Raw genomic sequence first — 19,867 nt, 5'->3', positions numbered from 1 at the left:
TGTGTGCCCCACTCCTCTTCACCAGGGGCTGAACATCATAAGTCACAGCCACCTGGTAGCGCCCCCCACATAGACACACCAGGGGCCCAGTCAGTGCAGCCACACCCTCCAGGGGCATGTCCTAGAAGCTGCCAGGAGGCGGGCCCACTGAGGCCCACAGAGCCCCACTGTCCACCCAGAGATGGCCAGGTCCAGACTTACATGGCTGACCCCAGATAGAGAGGAGGCCAGCTTGGTTTGAATCCCTGTGAACCTGAGAGAGAGACAGAGAGAGAGAGAGAGAGCCCAGTAAATGACAAGGGACTCTGGGAAAGGGACACTGGACAGCAGGCAGCAGGGTGCCCACCACAGAGGCCCCCAGTCCACCTTGGCAGCCAGCCACAAGAAAGCAGGCAGGGGCAGGACGCCTTGAGCGGAATGCCCAGGTCGCAGTGGTGCTAGTTGCTTCGGAGCCCCTGCAAGCACAGCCAGGGCTCCAGTGCCACAGCTTTAACCCTTACCCGGCCAGAGTTAACTGTGCAGGTCCCGGCAGGGCGGCTCCACTGACAACGGGTGGCGGGAAGGCTCCGTTCTCCAGCTGTGCAGAGTCAAAGGCAGGGGCATGCTCATTAGCAGGCTGCTTTGAGACCCTCAGCCCCCCTCCCCACCAGGCATAGACAAGGCCTGCTCATTCTGCTCCCCGTTGGCCCCCAGGCCCCGCCCTGATACAGAGGTGCGTCTATGAGAAAGGTGGCCCAGCCAACAGTGACTTGGTGCCCTGTCCAGCCCTGCACCCCCCAGGGACATTGTCAGAGGGCTCTCGAGCATCCTGGGGGCCAGGGCTGCAAACAAACTTGCTGATGAGTTTCTTTAAACTGAACGACCTGTCACTTGGTAGACCTCCTTCCACCAGGGAGGGCAGGCCGGGCTGGGTGGGCATCCTGGACCTCAAGTTTCCCTTTCTGCCCTTGGTCAGGAAGCCCCAGCCTCTTGGTCAGAGCCATGCCCAAGGCCAGACCACTTCTCCAGGGAGCTCACCCCAGCCCACCAGCCCCACCAGGAAGATTGCAGGGGTGAGGGGGACCAGCCAGGCCAAAGAGGGGCCCAGCGGTGCATGCCAGGCTGTCCCAGAGCTGGGGTGCGTAAGAAGGGCAGCCAGCCCACTCCTTGGGGCAGCTTTCCCAAATCCCAAATCCCACACCCAAGCCCAAACCTACACCCCAAATATATACCCACACCCAAACCTATACCCACACCCATACCCCAGCCTACACCCAAACCCACTGCCCAAGTGAGAGTAGCGGACTCCCTGCCATGGAGTGGGTGCTGACTCACAGCGGCCCCGTAGGGCACTGGCACACCTGCCCTGTGGGTTTCCGAGGCTGTCACCCTTGAAGGGAGAAGAAAGCCTCCCCTTTCTCCTCGGGAGCAGGGGCGGGTGTCGGTTAGCAGCCGAACCCTTCAACCTCCTTAAATGGGGGACGGCAATAAACCCATGCTCCTGCCGCTCCCCGACTGCTGATAAGCTTCTCCCCAAGACCCACCCCCAACCCTGCGTCCACCGCCTCCAACTCCCAGAGTGCAGAGGGGCGGGAGCCCGGCTCTCAGAGGGGAGGCCGTTCTCTCCAGAAAGCAGGCTGCGCCACCCTGTTTCTTCATGCTTTCTTCCCCCAAGGAGAGGAGGGAAGATGAGGGGTCTGGTCAAGCACTATTGTTGGCGCTGACTCATGTCCATCCATCCGTCTGTGCCATCTCTACCATCCTTGTCATGGTGGGGCCTGTGGCAGTGACATCCTCTCCTGTCAACTTGAGCAAAGGGTGGGGTCTAGCCTGTCAATCAGCTCGCAGCTTGATGGCCTCGTCTGGCTCACTGGAGGCCAGGCCCACTCTCACTGCCCTCCCTTTCCTGCTGCGGAGACTCAGAGAGCTGCAGGAGAACCTGGAGACCCGCGCCAGCGCTGAGATGCTTCCACCGCCACTGGATCCACAAGACCCTCCACCCACCGGCCTGTGACCTGCCTGCTTGTGGCTGAGTGAGTCTAAAGAGGAAGTTATGGACTAGTATCAGCCTAATAAGGGCTAATATCAGACTCATGGACTTGATCTGGACTGGGCTGGGGTGTCTCCAAAATATACAACTGCTCTTTGATATAAAGTTCTTTCTTATACACATATGAGTGTCTATGAATTTGTTTCTTGGTCCACCCAGACGAACACAGAACCCATGAGGGCAGCTGCTGTCTGTCCATCTCCTTGAGGGCCTTGTTCTTTCTGCTGCCCCTCTGCTTCACCAAGCTGACCTGCTCCCGAGGACAAGGCCACAGCATTGGCGACAAGTCTTGCCCTCCTCGCTGCTCTTCTGCTCAGACAAAGGGCTGTAGGGGGCCCAAGGCTGGGGCAGCCGGAGACCAGGGCCCATGGCTTCCTGAGGCCGTGGGCAGTCACCGAGGCTGGAGGGCGGTGGTCCCAGCCTATGTGGCACACAGAGCACCTGGGATTCTCAGACTCTGTGTCTGCAATGTGCTCCCAGGCCAGGGGCGTGCCCTGTAGGGCCCCCAGGCTAGGCTCTGAAGGGCCAGAGTTGGTCACTTGGCAAGGCTGCAAGGGGGGATCCGAGGGGGCAGCCAGGTCCCAAGCCGTTCCAGTCCGAAGAGTCAATGTGGGGGCTGCCAGCAACAACAGCAGCCTGACATTGGGGTGAGGCCTGAGGAGGGGACCCATGGGCACTTCTCCCCAGAACCAGGGTTGAAAGGTAACAAGCAAGCCTGCCGTGTGCTTCCTGCTGGGCGCTTGCAGCGGCACTGGCTGGAGGGTTGACTGAGGAGGGCGCTCAGGAGTAGGAGGTACGCACACATCATCAGGCTGGACTCCACAGCCAGCCCTCACAAGGCCGGGCTCCGACTGTCCAGCTACTGGCTGCTCAGCTCTCCACTCCCTCCCCGCGGGCTCATAGCGCATGAGAGAAAGAGCTCCCTGGAGACATTCGCCTCCCAGGCTTCTCTGTAAGGCGGCTCCGGCTTCACCCTCACTGCAGCTCCTCGGCCCCAGTCCCACACAGCAGCATCCCCGCTGGGTGTCTGGGCAACGGTCATTCTTCAAACGGCCCAGAGGGACTCTGAGTGTCCTCCTCTTGGGGACGCAGATGCTATTCTCCTGCCGTTAGGGCTGACAGCGCACCAGTAGCCCTCCTCTCTCCTTCGTCCAGACCACCAGCAGCCCGAGCGAGCGAGCGAGCGAGCGAGCGCCTTAGGACAACATGGGAAGCCGACCACTGCCCCCTTCACCACTGCCACCTCTGCCTGTCCCAGTCCTGCCCCCACAGGGCCTCCGCTTCCACTTGGCCCATCTCCCTTGACAACCTGAGCACCCCCTTCCCAAGCAGAGTGGACATCTCCAGCGAACACACTCATAGCCAACGGTCATTTTTATTTACTGTCTTATTAAACCAGAGACTCACTTGTTGGGTAAGGAGGTTCAGTTTCGCTGGCACAGGCAAAAATCTTCCCACTAAAGTCGTCATGGGCTTCGGGATCTCTGCAAGGAAGACCATCAGGGTGAACCGTCAGCTCCCTCTGCACCCAGACCGGAGCACAAACACACACTCTCCGGGCCAAAAGATCAAGGAACATGACCCTCAGATCTTTGGACGCCCCCCTGGTTTTTGCTTTGTCTTTCTTTTGTTTAACTCGACATCACCAGTTTTCCTTGTCTGTCTGTGAAATACTGGATTCAAGCTTTGGGGACGCAGTTCGCAGTGCATGCAGAGTGGGAGCACGGTGCCACCTCTTGGGCACCGTGTGAACAACGACGTCGTGTACCTGCGGGCGCTTTTCCCAAAGGGTCACTCCCTGCAACTTGCTAGTGCCCCGCGGGAGGCCTTTGGGGAGGAGACCTATACTCCCCAGTCACCGCCTGGTTCAACACACTTCCTCCTGAGGGGCTACCTGTGCACAGGTATTTGCCTGGGCTGCAAACCTATCTGTAATGCGGCGAACCCTCAAGGGGCAAAGACACGGAAACTTCCTAGACATAACCAGACACCTTGAGGGAATGAGTAGATGACCTGGGGCGGGGGGGGGGGGGGGGGGGGGGAGGGGAAGAAGGATGGGGGGAGGGCACCAAGGTCAATTGGCATGACACCGTCTGTGCTCAGAGACAATGTTCTACATGGGATGTGGGTGGGCTGTAGCGACTGGGGAGCCATCTGAGGTGCAACCATGGGTCTTTCCAATCCCGAGGAGAGAGGAGGGAAGGAAATCAAAGCCAGAGAACCCGTTCAATGGGTTGATGACGGAGCGCGTGACCATTGGAAGTGCTCCATGGTGCCCGGCCCCCGTCCCAGCCGCTCTGCAAGGGACCCAGCCAGCCGGTCTTGGATACAACCGGGTGGAAAATGGGGAGCCAAACTCAACATCATACAAAAGACAAGATTGTTTGGTCTGGTAGAGACAGGTGGACCCCAAGATTACAGCCCTTAGTCCCTCCTCCCCGTGGCCTCAGTTGCCTGCTAAATAATCTACAAGTCTATGCGGGGGAACCACCATGGGGAGGGGGGGACACACTCCTTAGAACAAGCCACCGTCTGACAGAGGACGGCGTGTCCCCAGCGACACAGTTCAGAAGGGGCAGAAGGGGAGGGATGGAAGCAGGAAACACGGTGGGGGGTGGGGGTGGCTGAAGGTCACTGAGAGGATTGCAGTGAATGAGTCTAGATGATGTCGGCCAAGCAGACTCTCTATTTGGTCAACCTGCACCCGATGGTTAAAAACACAAACAAACAAAAAACATTGAATGGGAAATGGAATAGAACGCTAAGGGATTTTCCCACAAACGTTTGAAGCTCTCTCACAGAAAGCCTCCCTGAGACCCTGGTGTGTTTGTCAATCTGTCGTGAGAGAGATCCCCTCCCTGGGTGGTGGGGACTCCATGTCTCACAGTCCCCTCCAGAGTCCCTGACTGGATTCCGCGGCCCTGTGACCAGGCACCTTTCTCGGGAGGGGGAGAGGAGAGGCCACAACCTTCCTTCTGACCCTCCACTCCAGGCACTGGCCACTGCACTGACCTCTGGCTTGAGATGATGTGACGGGGCTGGCAAAGCCCGTGGCCCGTGGGAAACAGAACACTCCTGACGCTTGTCAAGCACGCGCCTAAAACCACGCTGCCGCCACTTAACTTTCTTGAATGGTTGCCGCGAGGCCCTCCTCTGGGCCCGTGCCAGCTGCATGAAATGCCAGAGTGAATCCGGGTCCCTCTGGTAGGCAATTCATACCTATTTCAAGCCTGTGGTGGTCAAGCCAGGGGAGGTTCTCTTTGCTGACCTTCACACATTAATGTAGGTGAACCTGCCAATTCCTACCATCCTTCAAGGTCAGCTGGAGGAGGGAAAGGTTGGCATTTCCACCAAGGAGTGTGCCCACAGTGGGCTGAGCAGTGAGTGCGGATGGACATCTCCTGCTGGGGGTCAAGATCGCTCAGCAGGTCGGTCACATGGGGGACAGTCAGTGAGCAAATCATCTGAGACCAGCGGCTTGGTGGGCAGGGATGTGTCTACATGCAGGCTAGGCTCAGAGCACACATGTCTGGGCCAGGGTGGTGGGGAGTGGGTGCCCATGGCATATTTAAGAACCCAATGACTCAAATTAAAAGAAAGGAAGGAAGGAAGGAAGGAAGGAAGGAAGGAAAGAAGAAAGCAACAATTCAATGGTCAAGTTCAGTTTGGCTCTCAATAAGAAGTCACCATCTTTCTTACTGGAGCGAGAGAGGGTTCACACCATGAGCTGTTCAAGCCCTCTGTGTTCTGTACCTGGCTGCAGGTAGTTATTCTGGTCTTGATACTGAGGGACCAGGTGGAGAGCTGTCAGCTCCCTGGTCCCGGCGTGGTCTATGCACAGCATCTGCGTGCCCCCTTTCAGCTGGCAGATCACCTGCAAGGAAACACACACAGAACCGTCCATCTGAGAACAGAGCTTCCCACCTGGGAGAGAAGATGGCCAGGGACCCTCTGACTCTGGGGGAGGGGTGGCCAGGGCAGGGGAACCTCCCGGGAGGAGGACTTAATAGAAGCACCTGCTATGTCCCCTCTGTGTGTCCTCAGGCTGCAGCCGTGGCCCAACCCCAGGTGAGCTGGCTTTACCCTAGAGCAGGCTGGGCACACCTTCCATCTCACTGCCACTGTTTTCCTGCCAAACACTTCTTACTCCACACATTTTCATCGCCCAGGTTCAGCTCAGAAAGAACTGGAAATTTCTAAGCAGTCAAGCCAGCCTTCCTGGGTCTGAGGACCTGGCGCAGGCAGCCAGGATGGGGTTATAACCGTGCATGAGCCATCACCGGCAGCAGAGGGGAGCTGGTCCTATGTGGGAGCCCAGACTTGCAGGTGGGCAGGACACAGGGGACAGGGACCTCTGAGCAGATCCTTATGTGGGCCACGCTAAGCCAAAGTTTGGGGTGAGCTGTCCTGAATGGGGCCCCCTCTCTTGGAGCACAAAGCTCGGTGGGGAAGGGGTGGGCGCGTGCCTTGGTCTCTGAGCAGTTTGCAAAAGGGATGCTGGGGCTGGCCCCCTGGCTCCCTTCTCTCCGGTCTGCGTCCACACACACACACCCCCACCACACATACAAAAAGTCCCAGAGTATGAACTGCACCCATCCAGAGTTCCATCATGATAAGTTCCCATCACCACCAGCCATGGAGGTGACACAGCCTGGGTCTTCTTATCTACCGCGTGGGGATGCAAAGGCTGAACTCAGCCCTGTGCCCATGTTATGGGGCCCCGTGGCTGGTGCCACTTCCTATACAAGCTAGTGAGCATCACCAGGAGCTTGGGGTGAGGCCAAGGCAGGAGAACCCCAGCACCCCTGTGGTAGTTACATAATCTGGTGTCAATTTGAGACTATTGAGAGTGGAGGGGTGGAGTCTAGCCTGTCAATCAGCTCGCAGCTTGATGACCTTATTTGGAGCCGCTAAGGAGATAAATAGCTTGCTGGAGGCGGGACACACACTCATTCCCTGCAAGACATGTTTGCTGAGAAGACACATGGAGCTACCCTAGAGCCCTGGAGCTGAAGGAGCCACGTGGAGACCCACACCAGTGCTGAGATGCTTCTACCGCCACTGGACCCACAAGAATTTCCACCCACTGGCCGGTGATCTTCCTGCATTCGGAATCATTGAATATGTTGTGTGAGTCTAAAGAGGACTTTATAGACCGGTTCTGGACATATGGGCTAATATTGGACTTATGGGCTTGATCCGGACCGGGCTGGGATGCTTTCTTAATGTACGATTGCTCTTGTACATAAAGCTCTTCATTATACACATATGATTGTCTCTATGAATTTGTTTCTTTAGTCTACCCAGACTCACACAACCCCATAACCACCCCTGTCAGCCACTCCTCTCCATCCCAGTGCCTGTCTCCTGCCCTGTCCCCTCAGGAGAACAGCTGTGGCCTGGTCATTGGGTGTCACTTGCAATGATTTGGGAGACACGAGGGAGACTCTCAGCAGTCAGAGGAGCACCTGAGAGGCCTTTCACCAGGGTCCGCCCCCCTCCCCCCAATGCTACTGCCGCACTCAGCAGTGAGGAAACCAGGGAAGAAAGGGTCTTTGGCTGGAGGGGTGCCGGGACTGCCCCAAGGCTGCTGCCGCCTGTCCTTACCATGGGGTTGGGGTCCTTCTGGGGACAGTTGGCGGGGTCCTCCAGCTCCTGGGAGGACGGGAACTTGCTGCAGGGTTCCTGGGTGTGAGAATTCCCAAAGCTCGCTTCCTCCGGGTCGTTGGTGGCCATCGGACCGCCCGCGTCCTTTATTTCAACCTGGAGGATAAAACCGAAACCAAGCCATCAGGACCGGAGAGAGCCCGGGCTGCAGCCGCCCGGCTTCTGCAGTGGTTGCATGAGCTACAATCACAGACACGACCCAGGCAGCTCGGGCTGGCGACCACTCTGAGGGGCTGTCAGGAAAATGGGGCAGCCTGGGGGCTTTCAGTGGCCCGTGGTCCTGAAGTCCTCGCATGCATGCCAGGGATTTACATCAAACATAATGCAAAGGAGAGGGCGAGCAGAGGGCTGTGAAGCAGCGAGCTTCTGTGAAGATTGCTCTACTCTGTCCCACAGGGTCGTCACTGGCCAGAATCCACTCCCAGGGGGGAAACGACAACGTGGTTGGCCGGCTAGAATGCAGGTCTGATCTTAACACGGTCAAGGGCATGCTTTAGTCATATGGCTGCTGTGATAGGTAGATTATGCCAACCTGGCCAATAGGAACATATGGGATTCATCAGGTCACAGTTGATTGAAGGGCAAAGAGATAAATGGCTCTGCAAGGCCCGCCCCCTTCTCTCTTGCTCTCTGGTGATCGGAGAGTGCTGGAGCATGCTGCTGCTGTAGCTAGTTCTCTGCCTCACCCTGTGAGCCACACCACCTGTGGACCAAGCTTGTCACCTTGCATTTCTTGCTTTGGATATCTCACCTGGGCCTAGTTCACTAAGCTCCCAAGCTACTGACGGTTGGTGACCCACCCTGCTGCCTACTGCCTGTGGACAGACTGCTTGCCTTGTCCCAGGGAGGACTCTGCTGTCTGCTTCCGTGACCTTAAACCTGGCAGCCCACATGAATTGAAGGACTTCCAGTATATTGCCTGTTCTATGGAACTGAGTTCAACTGAACCCTCTGTACTGTTTTGTGGACGAATTAATTAGCTGTATATTCCTTCTCGCTGTGTAACCTAACTGATATATAGATATAATGTAATCACAAGTGCCCTGGTTTCATTTCTCTAGGAAACCCTGCGAGCACAGCTGCAGTTAACAGCTTTCTTTCCAGCTGACCACTGTCCCAGAGCACAGGACGTTGGCCCTTGGCTCCTGCTTCCTGCACCAGGGAGTCTGCCGTGCCCTTGTCTTCAAGGTGTAGATTCCATTGTTGCTGTTGCTAGGTGCCGACCAGTTAGTTCCCACCCATAGCGACCCTGTGCACAAACATCCCCACAATCGCTCCGTGGCTGCAGCCACTGTGTCCATCCATCCCTTCAAGGGCCTTCCTCCTTTTTTGCTGCCCCTCCACTTGACCAAGCAGGATGTCCTTCTCCAGGGACTGGTCTCTCCTGACAACACGTCCAAAGTAAGTGAGACAAAGTCTCGCCCTCCTAGCCTCTAAGGAGCACTCTGACTGTCTTGGAAGAACCCGAGACCGATTTGTTTGTCCTTTTGGACAAATCCATGCTACTGTCAATATTCTGTGCCAACACCATCACGTCTTTTTTCGCCAGCACCATAATTCAAGCGCGCTGATTCTTCTTCAGCCTTGCTTAATCCACGCCCAGCATTCGCGTGCACAGGAGGCAAGTGAAAACACCATGGCTCAGGTCAGGCGCACCTCAGTCCTCAGAGTAACCTCCCTGCTTGTCAACACTTTGGGAGGGCTTGTGCAGCAGACTTGCCCAATGCAATGTGTCCTTCCATCTCTTGACCGTTGTTTCCGTGAGCACTGATTGTGGATTGAGAGCCACCTGGCATTCACAAATAATGTTGTGCTGCTTGGGTCGGACATTTCTGTAGGGAGAAGACAAGTCCCTGGAGAAGGACCCTGTGTTTGATGCAGTGGAGAGACAGCAGAGGAAGAGGAAGGGCCTAAGGGTTGGAACGGCTGCAAGAGCAGCTCAGGAATGGGCGCTGTTTGGGTCTGCTGTGTGTAAGGTCTCTGTGGTCGGCGTGTCGACGCAGCACACTCGGGGAAGTATGTAAAGCTCAGTCCATTCTCAGGAAGCGAATACCCATGTCGAGAAACAACAGTGACAGTGCCCCAGAAAGAAGCCCCCTGTGCAAGTGGCCCTATTCCCCCACCCCCCTTTCCTTTCTCTGCCCCACTCCCCCGGCCTCCCATATGCTTCAACGTCTGCTTCTTTGGGTGTGGAAAACCATTTTTCCTGGTTGTGTCTTTTATAGCAGTGTTCTCCCGCGGCATTGGGTTGTCTCTATGAGACTAACTTGGCTCAGCAGCATATCTTCCCGTTGACTGAGTGCTTTCTCTTGTTTCCCAACTAAAGCCTTTGGGGGACACATTTGGGGGTGGGGGGTGGGCAGGAGACCGGGGATGAACAGTGTGGCTAATGGCCTCATTTGCCGTGAGACCGGAAAAAAGAAATGATTTTGGCAACCATCAGGCCAGGTTTGATCAAAGACTCTGCGGGGGAGGGAATCCTCATCAAAAGGGGGGAAATGCATAACTGAACATGACTTTTTTTGAAGCCATGAGTGTTGGATGACCCCCTGCCAATAGTGCCCTGAGTTCATCCTTAAACCGGAAGCCAAATTCAGTCCCCCAGGGGGTTGTCTTAAAGCCAAACAAAAGTTTAACTTAACCAGCAAAAAAAAAAAAAAGTGGGTTTTGCTATGTATATTCTGATCAACAACGTATTAAAACATTTTTAAGCAAAACAAACACTCCTGGTTCTATGCTCATGGACACAAGGTTCTTCCCAAGTAAAGAAGCCTTCTTCACCGGAGCCACAGACGGCCAGGACAGAGCACCCCATTGTCTTGAGTGGATTGGGCCTCATGGGCTCCCCTAGGTCAGAGGTGAACTGACCCTTGGGGCCCTACGCAGCCCCTCTCACTTCCCTCTTGGTTTTGGCTGCCTCAAAATGGGGCCGGGAGGGAGGGTGCCTGTTAGGAACCAGCCTCCCATGCCCAGAGGGACCCCGGTGGGAACTTCAAGGACGCAGCACCCATCTCCCTGGAGGCTCTTACTGGAATCACGCGGACGCCTGGGTGGCCGGCTCCTTCCCTGGGCCAGGCACCCAGGGGCACGACGGCCTGGCTTCTATGCGGGGCCAGCAGCGAGGAAAGGAAGTGGACGTTGTAGGCAGCGGGTGGAGCCCGGGGCAGCAGCGTGTCCTCCATGGCGCTGGGCTCGGCGACCCCCGGGAACTCGGCCAGGACCTTCCAGTCATCTGGTGTGTCCCCCGGGAGCTCCACCTTAATGGTGGGGTCCGCGGCCGGCGGGGCGTGCAGCGCCCGCAACAAGGGCTCTTTGGGGTCCGGGGCACCCAGGTAGGCGTCTTTGAAAACATGGAAGTCGTCATCCCCGCGCTGGGCCGCCGCTGGGGTGGTCAGGGCCATGTTCTCAGGTGCGAAGTGGCTCTCGGCACTCAGCAGGTCTGGCTCCAGCTCGCCCTCGGGGCTGGGCAGCGCACCCAGCATCGGGGTCTCTTCCATGTCCGCATCGCCCCCTGCCCACTGATTCCGCCTGCAGGAGCCGCACCTGCAACCACCGGGCTGGTGAGGGAACTGTGAACCCTGAGACCTAGGGGAGAGGCGCTGCCCCCACGACCAGGGACTCCACTGCTCCCTCCCCGAGATGACCATTTATAGGGATGATGGTGCCTCCACGTCTCTGAGATGATCCGGGTCCCTCACTTCAGGAGATAATGGGGGTCCTGAGATGAGTGGGGGTCCCACCTTCCCCACTGCCCTAGAAGACACCCCTGAAATGACGCGGGGTCTCAAACCTCCCAGATAAATGGAGGTTCTGTATTCTACCTTTCCCCCAGATAACCTGAAGTCTCCTTAAACTTGGTGGTGGGGTGGAGGGGACCCCACACCCTTCCCCCCAGATATGGAGGTCCTGCACCTAGGACCTGTATGGGGCCCCCACTGCCTCTGGGATTAACAGAGGAGGGTTTTCACCTTCCCAAAGATAATGGGGACCCCGTCGTCCCAGGTGGGTGAGTAGTGTGCCATACACACCCCAGTATGACTGGGGGTCCTACACACTCCCCCCGAGATGACCAGGGACCCCCCCGTATCTCTCTGAGATGACTGTCCCACACCCTCAAGATGTCGAAGGGGAATCCTCCTGCCCACGAGCCGACCAGGGATCGCGGCAGGCCCAGCGGGGATGAAGCCCCGGCCCACGGGCGCCTCCTCGGGGGCCATACCTGGGCTTCCAAGGCTGTGATAAAGAGCAGGGATGCTGGGGGCCCTACACGCAGGCTGCGGGCGGTTGGGGAAGAGGCGGAGCGCCCGTGGGTGGGGCACGCGGAATGGGGCGTGTCCCTCGAGTGGCGCGGGGTGGGCGATGTGACGGGCTGTGATAGTGGAGGGGGCCGGGAGAATAGTGTGACAAGAGTCTAGAGGAGGGCCGTGTGGAGAGCTGGGCGGGGTCAGGCCTAGGGGCGGGCCGTGTGGAGAGCTGGGCGGAGCCAGACCTGGATGAGAGCAAGCAAGGTGGGGCTAGACCTAGGAGTGTTTCCATGCCGACAATTGGGCGGAGTCAGACCAAGAGGCGGGCCGTGTGGAGAGCTGGGCGGGGCCAAGGCTCGGGGTGGGTGGGTTTCCTGGAAAGCTTTGCGGGACAGATCTGGAGGACCCTGTGAGAACTAGATGGGGCCAGGCCTAGGGACCGTGGACACTGAAAATGGGGCGGGGTCAGGCCTAGGGGCGGACTGTGTGGACAGCTGGGCAGGGCTGAAGGCGGGGCTTGATAAGGATAGGGCGTGGCCTTGGCACTGGCTGAATGGAGCGCATCAAAGGGATGGCGTGGAACTAGGGCTGGAGCAAGGTGAGCCAGGGGTGCCTAGAGAAGAAGCGTGGTCAGCAAGTAGGGACTGTAGAGGCGTGGTTTCAGTGACAGTGGGGCGGGGCTAGGGGAGAGCCCTCGGGAGCCAGCCCCTCCAGGCCATGTGGGAACTGAGGTTTTTATCTGGGGTAGGTGGGACAGTGGGACTGGCCACTGTCCCCAATCATACTGCCTTTCAGAGAGGTCACTAAATTTGCTGTGAACCTTCTTGGCTCTTCCCCATATACACAGGGCTGCTATAAGCCGAGCGTAGGATCCCTGGTGGGATAAACGAGGGCTGCTAACCACAAGGTCAGCAGTTCGAAACTACCAGCCGCTTCACTGGGTAAAGGCACGACTTTCTGCTCACTCATGGAAACCCACGGGGGCAGTTCTACTCTGCCCTATGGGGTTGCTGTGAGTCAGAATCAACTTGATGGCAGCGAATCCTTGGTTTGGGTTTTAAGAGCCAATATATGGTATTTTCGGTGGCCTCCTGTGCACGTGAAAGTTGGATGCTGAATAAGGAAGACAAAGAAAAATCGATGCATTTGAATGCCAGTGCTGGCTAAGACTATTGTGGGAATGAACGAGCAAACCTGTGTTGTAAGAAGCCAGCCAAGAGTGCGGAGCTTTCTCAGAACATTGCATGCCAGACCCTAGATGGATCGCTTTCTCTGTTCTCTACCATGGGAATCCCAGCCGCCCAGGGCCCTCTCAAGGAGCCTCAGTGGGACTGTCGAATGAGAAGTTGGTCAGTGGTTCACACCACCAGCAGATGGGAGGGCTGAAGACGAGGCTACCACTCTTGTAAAGAGGTACCGTCTATTTTTTTTATTGTTTCTGTTGGGTTTCCCAGTGTGTGAAGCTCAGGAGTACATGCATAGAGATAAGAACGGATGCATGGGTTTATAGGGGAGGCAGGGGGTGAGGGGTGGGACACAGGGAGGGGGAGGAGGCAGGGCACTGACAATGTATGTGTGTGTGTGGGGGGGAGCATTAGAACTGACGGCGATCACCAAGCTCATTGTAAAAGTGATTCAACCCTGGGGGAAGGGGAGTCATGTTCTAAAATAGACTGTGGTAATGATTGTACAACTCTTCTTTATATGATTGAACTATTAAATCATCTATATCAATTAAAACATATTAAATTATTACACCAAATTAAATCACATAATTATTAAATTGTATATATATAATTTAGTATATATAGATATAGTCTCAGAAATCTTAGGAGTCGGAACTGACCTGCTGATGGCAGGTGGGTTACTGAGTACCTACTGTGTGCCAGGCACCGGATGGTAACAGAGGAGTAAATGAGGGATCACAACTCGTGGGTTCCATCGAGCTCAGGCATCTTGTGGCCCTATTCTAGCCTACTGCCAGCCGAGGCAGGAGTGTCATTCCTTAAAGCAAATTCTCTACCCAAGTCCAAGAGCTCTGGTGGCAAGGTCAAAAATTCAAAACCACCAGCAGTTTGCAGGAGAACGACTGGGCTCTCCGCTCCAGTAAAGTCTTGGAAACCCACAGGGTTTCTGATAGGGTTGTCTGACAGGGTTGCTGGGAGCTGGCATCCACTGAATGGCTCTGTAACCCCAACCAAAGGACTCGGTGGGGCTATGCAAATGGGCCATGTGTAACCCTGAGCACTGGTCAGTTTTCATAACCACCCTCAAGGCCGTAAGGAAGCACACGTACATCTTGGAAGGAGCAGAGAAGGAACCCCGGCCACTTTGGAAAAGCGCATTGGAGATCTGTCTAAATAGAGGAGGTTCCCGAGACCCGAGGTGGTGGCCTGGAGACTCAGACTGCGGGGCATCTTCCACGGGTCTCGAACCCAGCAGGGAAGCAGATAAGGTGGGAGGGATGGCTGGTGTCAGAGTAAGTAACAGGGACAGAGCAAGGTGGTGTGTCTGACCCTCGCCTCCTGGCAATGGGGAAGTCAAGGGAGGTTGGACATGTCCACCGCCAGGCCGTTCAGTTACTGCCATAGCTTGATCTGTCACCATTGTCCCAGTGGCCACACTGGCCACAGCAGTACTTGCCTCCTCAGTGTCCCTGACCTGTGGGGACCCTTGCCCCTGCCCCAGGAAGCGAGGTACCCATGCAGCCTTGGCGGCTGGTTTTGTCTTTCTTCCTGGTCCACCTGAGACAGGAGGCTCCGCTGGCACCCACTGCACATCAGTTTCACACCAGACTCCCCAGCCTGGCGATGGCGGCGCCGCAGAAGGCTGGGAATCAACCCCAGCCCTGCATGGACGGTGTTCAGTTGGCCACTGAGCCACCAGGCCCCACAGTACCTGCCTCGCGGGAAGGAACTAGGCGGCCAGGAACTGCCGTAGGTGGAGATTAATTTTATTAACGATTACCTACAATCCACACTGTGCACATCTAAGATTTACATCACAAAGAGCGTTCCACTCTTATAGGCGGGAGGCGAGTGGTGGACCACAGCTCCAATCAGATCATACAGAATAAAATACCCCCTCTGCCCGCTCAGCCCGCACAATCCACACTCCTCCCAAGGAATGGACAGTGGCATCGGTCAACCCGTCGAGCAGCCAGAGTCACCTGAGACACAGGCAACCCCAGGTACACGATTAACCCCCCACCTGGCCCACAGGCTAGTGGCTGATGGTGGGGAAGAGGATGCCAGGCCTCCTGATGCCCACCGGGGGTTTGCGCCTGGAATTCTCTTGTCTCCGGTTCTCACTTCATCTGGTTTTTCAGAGGAGGGTGGGGAACCTTTGGCCTGCTGTAGGGAGATTTTTTTTTTTACATTACAAAATATACAAACATAAGATCGCAGGGGGTCCGCCTCCTCCGTCTGGTCAACCGGTCCTGGGGTTGTCGCCCTGGAGTGCAGGCCTCCTCCGGGACAACAGTGGTCAACAATAAATACGCGACGTGGGGCACGGCTGGGTGGGCAGGCGGGGCTGGGCCCCAAAGGAATGCCCCTGGGGAATGTATCTTTACAGAAAATACTGATGCAGACTGGCACGGGGCGGGAATTTTGGTTAAGCCGATGCACTGTGGTGAAGGCACCCACCGGGTTGGGGGGGCAGGCTGGGTGCAGGGCTGGCCCCCAGGGTCCAGAGGCAGGCCGGGTGTCATCTGCCCTATTGGATCAGGGACCCTCCTGGCCAGGTCTTGCCCCTTTCCCAGTGGTACATCTCAGGCCCTCCCTGTCATCCGTGGGAACAAGCATGGCCCGTGTCCTCTGGTTTTCGAGCGAAGTCCCCCGACACGGAGGATGCTGCAGCGCTTGTTCCTGGCTCCCCAGGGCTGGCTCGGGCCACTTGGGTGTTTGTTGCTTAGCTACGCAAGGAGGGGGTTCTCACTTGAGCCAAAGACCTTCATTGGGGAACAGCTCTGTGGACAGGACAGACGGGCGACCTCGGGGAGAGGGGCACCCGGAAGACAGGCTTGCAGGAGACATGACGGGTGCTTGCTCATGCCACCAGGGTGTAAGGCACTGGGTTCTGAAGACAGGCAGAGGGGCTGGAGCTGAAGGGTGACCACGTGCTCCCTGCTGGCGCCACCGGGCGACAGACACAGCCTCTCAAACCGGACGAGCGCGTGAGCTGCGGTGACAACAGCCGGGCCTCTAGAGTGTCAGTAGGGACCGTCCCCAGCTCCGACTTGAACCACCTTGCTCTCTCAGCAAAACCCCTCGGCCACACCTCCGTCGACTCGGACGCCCACTGGCCCCGGGTCCTCGGTCTCCACTGGGCAGATGCGACATGTGCCCATGTCTGACAGATGTAGCTGAGTGGCCCGGCCAGGCCTCAGTGGGCCCAGTGACATCTCGACCCCTTAATACAATACGAGTGGCTGTCCGGGCTTTAGGGGTGTTGGGGAGGGGAGTGGTTACCAGAGAGGTCAGGGAGCGACCCGGAAGTGGTATGAAGACCTAACTTTTGAGGGAGCGGGGTTGATAGTTCACATGGCAGAGGCTACTGGTCTAGAGAAATGAAAACGCACAACCCTTCGCTGGGAGGGAAAGGTCAGAATTTCTTCTTTTCTTTTTCAGAGCCATTTCCCCCCGGCTGGACGACCCTCGGGATTAATACCTACTGCTCATTTGGTTTCGGTGAGATGCACCAACTGTGGGGTGCGCTGGGGGGAGGGGTTACTTGGTGGAATTGGGGCTGAAGCCGATGAGGCCGATGATGTCGAGCATGGCTTGTTTCAGGTGGTTCCCGAAGCGGTGGGAGTCCTGGTCCAAACACAAGAGAGGGCTGCCGTGAGGGGTCACGCGCAGCCCGACTGGGGGGCGGGGGGGGGTCGTCAGCTATGGCTCCTCGGTGCCACTGCACCTATAGGCACCAGGGACAGGCCACACTTCTTGGTCACCAGGGGGGTCAGCAAATGTGGTTCGTGTGCTGGGTTCTGACGAAGATGCGAGCCCAACCCACAAAGGGCCCTGCAGAGTCCTGTGCTGTTCTGTGTGCGTACACGTGCTGACGCTGCGTGCTTACGTGTGCAGACAGCTCGTGTATGTATTGTTTGGCGTGCACCGGTCCCTGTGGAATTGCATGTGTACTACCTAGCATGAGCAGGTCCGTCTAGAATTGCAGGTGTGTATTAGCGTGCACCGGTCCCTGTAGAATTGCAGGTGTATGTTAGTTAGCATGTGCAGATTCCTGTAGAATTGCTTGTATTACTTAGTGTGTGCAGGTCCCTGTAGAACTACATGTGTGTACTTCTCAGCGTGTGCAGATCCCTGTGGAACTGCAATGTGTGTACTTCTCAGCGTGTGCAGGTCCCTGTGGAACTGCGTGTGTGTACTTCTCAGCGTGTGCATGTCCCTGTGGAGCTGCATGTGTGTACTTCTCAGCGTGTGCAGGTCCCTGTGGAACTGCATGTGTGTACTTCTCAGCGTGTGCAGGTCCCTGTGGAACTGCAATGTGTGTACTTCTCAGCGTGTGCAGGTCCCTGTACAGCTGCATGTGTGTACTTCTCAGTGTGTGCAGGTCCCTGTGGAACTGCATCTGTGTACTTCTCAGCGTGTGCAGGTCCCTGTAGAACTACATGTGTGTATTTCTCAGCGTGTGCAGGTCCCTGTGGAGCTGCATGTGTGTACTTCTCAGCGTGTGCAGGTCCCTGTACAGCTGCATGTGTGTACTTCTCAGTGTGTGCAGGTCCCTGTGGAACTGCATCTGTGTACTTCTCAGCGTGTGCAGGTCCCTGTGGAACTACATGTGTGTATTTCTCAGCGTGTGCAGGTCCCTGTGGAGCTGCATGTGTGTACTTCTCAGCGTGTGCAGGTCCCTGTACAGCTGCATGTGTGTACTTCTCAGCGTGTGCAGGTCCCTGTGGAACTGCATGTGTGTACTTCTCAGCGTGTGCAGGTCCCTGTGGAACTCCGTGTGTGTACTTCTCAGCGTGTGCAGGTCCCTGTAGAGCTGCGTGTGTGTACTTCTCAGCGTGTGCAGGTCCCTGTAGAACTACATGTGTGTACTTCTCAGCGTGTGCAGGTCCCTGTGGAGCTGCATGTGTGTACTTCTCAGCGTGTGCAGGTCCCTGTACAGCTGCATGTGTGTACTTCTCAGCGTGTGCAGGTCCCTGTGGAGCTGCATGTGTGTATCAATTAGCATGTGCACACTACCCTGCGGCCCCTCGAGTGTTAGAGAAAGCCCCAACACCAAAGGAGCACTCCAACCTCAAGATTTAACTCTGCTCAGGTCAGCGAAGACACCCTTTCAAATAAAAATGAGGCTTCGGTACGTGATTCACTGCTTTGAAAATTTCCAAACCAAGATAAGCAAGTGAGGAAACATAAATGCTCCGTCCATGACAGATGTTCCCCCCATCCTGCCCCCCCTAAAGTAGAAGAAAGTAACAGGACCCTTCCTTGAGGATGGGGGGGGGGGGGCTTCCTGTACTCACGGTCTCAGGGCAGGAGAACTTGGAAGAGACATGGAAATTGATGAGGTTTTCCCCCACAAGGATGTAGGATACCCCGTAGCCATCGTCTGCCACCTGGTTGGGGGTGGGTGGGGTGAGAGAGAGGCTTCAGCCTGCTGTCGGGAAGTGAGGTACCATGCAGAAGGGGTTGAAACATGTTCACCCCCCACTCCCCACAACTGTCAGGCTATCATGGTGGCATGTGCAGGCCTGTGACCCTGGCCATTGCTATATACCAGGCCATTGCTATATACCAGGCAGGGTCACCCCTGGTGGGCAGGTTTCTGCACAGCTTCTAGACGAAGACTGGCTAGGAAGAAAGGCCTGGAGACCACCTTCCGAAAAACAGCAAAGGAGAGCCCAGAGATCACCACAGAATACAGGGGGCGGGGCATGGGAGTCAAGCAGTGTCTGGAAACATCCCACCATCCTTTAATCTTGTTTTACTGTCTGGGGTGCAGTATGCTCCCGGTTTCTAGTGGGAAGCTGGTCAACACCATACAAGGCGCAGGCCACTAGCGTTGGTTATGCTGTGAAAGCCGGCAGACCCGGTGGGTGCGAAGTGGAATCAGAAAGACAGTGGAACATCCCCCCAACGCTCTGAGGTGCCCTCGTACATGGGACAGCCAAGATTCTGCAATGACACAACAGCCATGCGTGGCACCACTCTTTGCACCTAAGGGTGCCCCAGGGGGTCTCGACACCTGCTAAGAGCAATGGGGCTGGAGACCCACCCCTGGGCTCGGACGCCCCCCCCCCACATACCGGCCCAAAGCCCCCTCCACTGGACACGTATTCAGGGTTCCTGTCCAGGTTAAACATCTCCGCCAGCTGCGGGGGCGTCTGGCTGGTCGACAGCCTCCAGGGCTCAGATAAGACCTGTCAGGTGAAACCAGGGTGACAGCGTCAGCAAGTGTCCCAGGCCAGTGGCATGGCCCCCGATCCTGCCTCTGCAGTCACAGCTGAGCCCGGGGGACAGACGACAGCTCCGGCCTGGCTTCCACACATCTGAGGACTAAGGTGGCTCATCTGCAGAGAGGGCATGGGGCAGTGACACCACCAGGATGCGGCCAACACTGGCTAGCAGCGTCTCAGGCGGGAAAGGTGGTAGGTATAGCCAGCCATCCCTCTGTGCCCGCGCGGGACCCATTTCAGAATTTTCAGATGCACCACTCTGAACGGCACCCATGGGAAGCCCTAATGGCACAGAGGTTAGGTGCTGGGCTGCTAACCACAAGGTTATCCGTTCGAAACCACCAGTTGCTCTGTGGGAGGGAGATGAGACTTTTTACTCCCGTCAAGGGTTACAGTCTCGGAAACCCACAAGGGCAGTTCTATCCTGTCTTCCAGGGTTGCTATGCGTCACGAACCAACTTGAGGGCAATGAATTTGACATTTCAAAATTATGTGCCCATACAG

At 56.6% G+C, this 19,867-nt stretch overlaps 2 protein-coding genes across 2 annotated transcripts in view; both read right to left on the bottom strand.

Annotated features, from left to right (window-relative positions):
* The window catches only part of TESMIN (testis expressed metallothionein like protein), a 40,423-nt gene extending 29,230 nt beyond the window's left edge, over positions 1 to 11,193 (bottom strand). Inside the window, exons 1-5 of the mRNA XM_075547977.1 lie at positions 10,726 to 11,193; positions 7,637 to 7,792; positions 5,783 to 5,903; positions 3,437 to 3,513; positions 501 to 577 (exon numbers count right to left, since the gene is read on the bottom strand). Coding sequence (XP_075404092.1) covers positions 501 to 577; positions 3,437 to 3,513; positions 5,783 to 5,903; positions 7,637 to 7,792; positions 10,726 to 11,193 — 899 coding nt within the window. The remainder of the gene's footprint in view (positions 1 to 500; positions 578 to 3,436; positions 3,514 to 5,782; positions 5,904 to 7,636; positions 7,793 to 10,725) is intronic.
* Positions 11,194 to 14,872: 3,679 nt separating this feature from the next.
* CPT1A (carnitine palmitoyltransferase 1A) overlaps positions 14,873 to 19,867 on the bottom strand; it is a 58,892-nt gene continuing 53,897 nt past the window's right edge. Inside the window, exons 17-19 of the mRNA XM_075545246.1 lie at positions 19,214 to 19,327; positions 18,431 to 18,523; positions 14,873 to 16,757 (exon numbers count right to left, since the gene is read on the bottom strand). Coding sequence (XP_075401361.1) covers positions 16,671 to 16,757; positions 18,431 to 18,523; positions 19,214 to 19,327 — 294 coding nt within the window. The 3' untranslated portion in view covers positions 14,873 to 16,670. The remainder of the gene's footprint in view (positions 16,758 to 18,430; positions 18,524 to 19,213; positions 19,328 to 19,867) is intronic.

The sequence above is a fragment of the Tenrec ecaudatus genome, chromosome 4 (assembly GCF_050624435.1).
Source record: "Tenrec ecaudatus isolate mTenEca1 chromosome 4, mTenEca1.hap1, whole genome shotgun sequence".
Taxonomy (NCBI): domain Eukaryota; kingdom Metazoa; phylum Chordata; class Mammalia; order Afrosoricida; family Tenrecidae; genus Tenrec; species Tenrec ecaudatus.
This window is presented reverse-complemented; position numbering and strand designations above follow the sequence as displayed.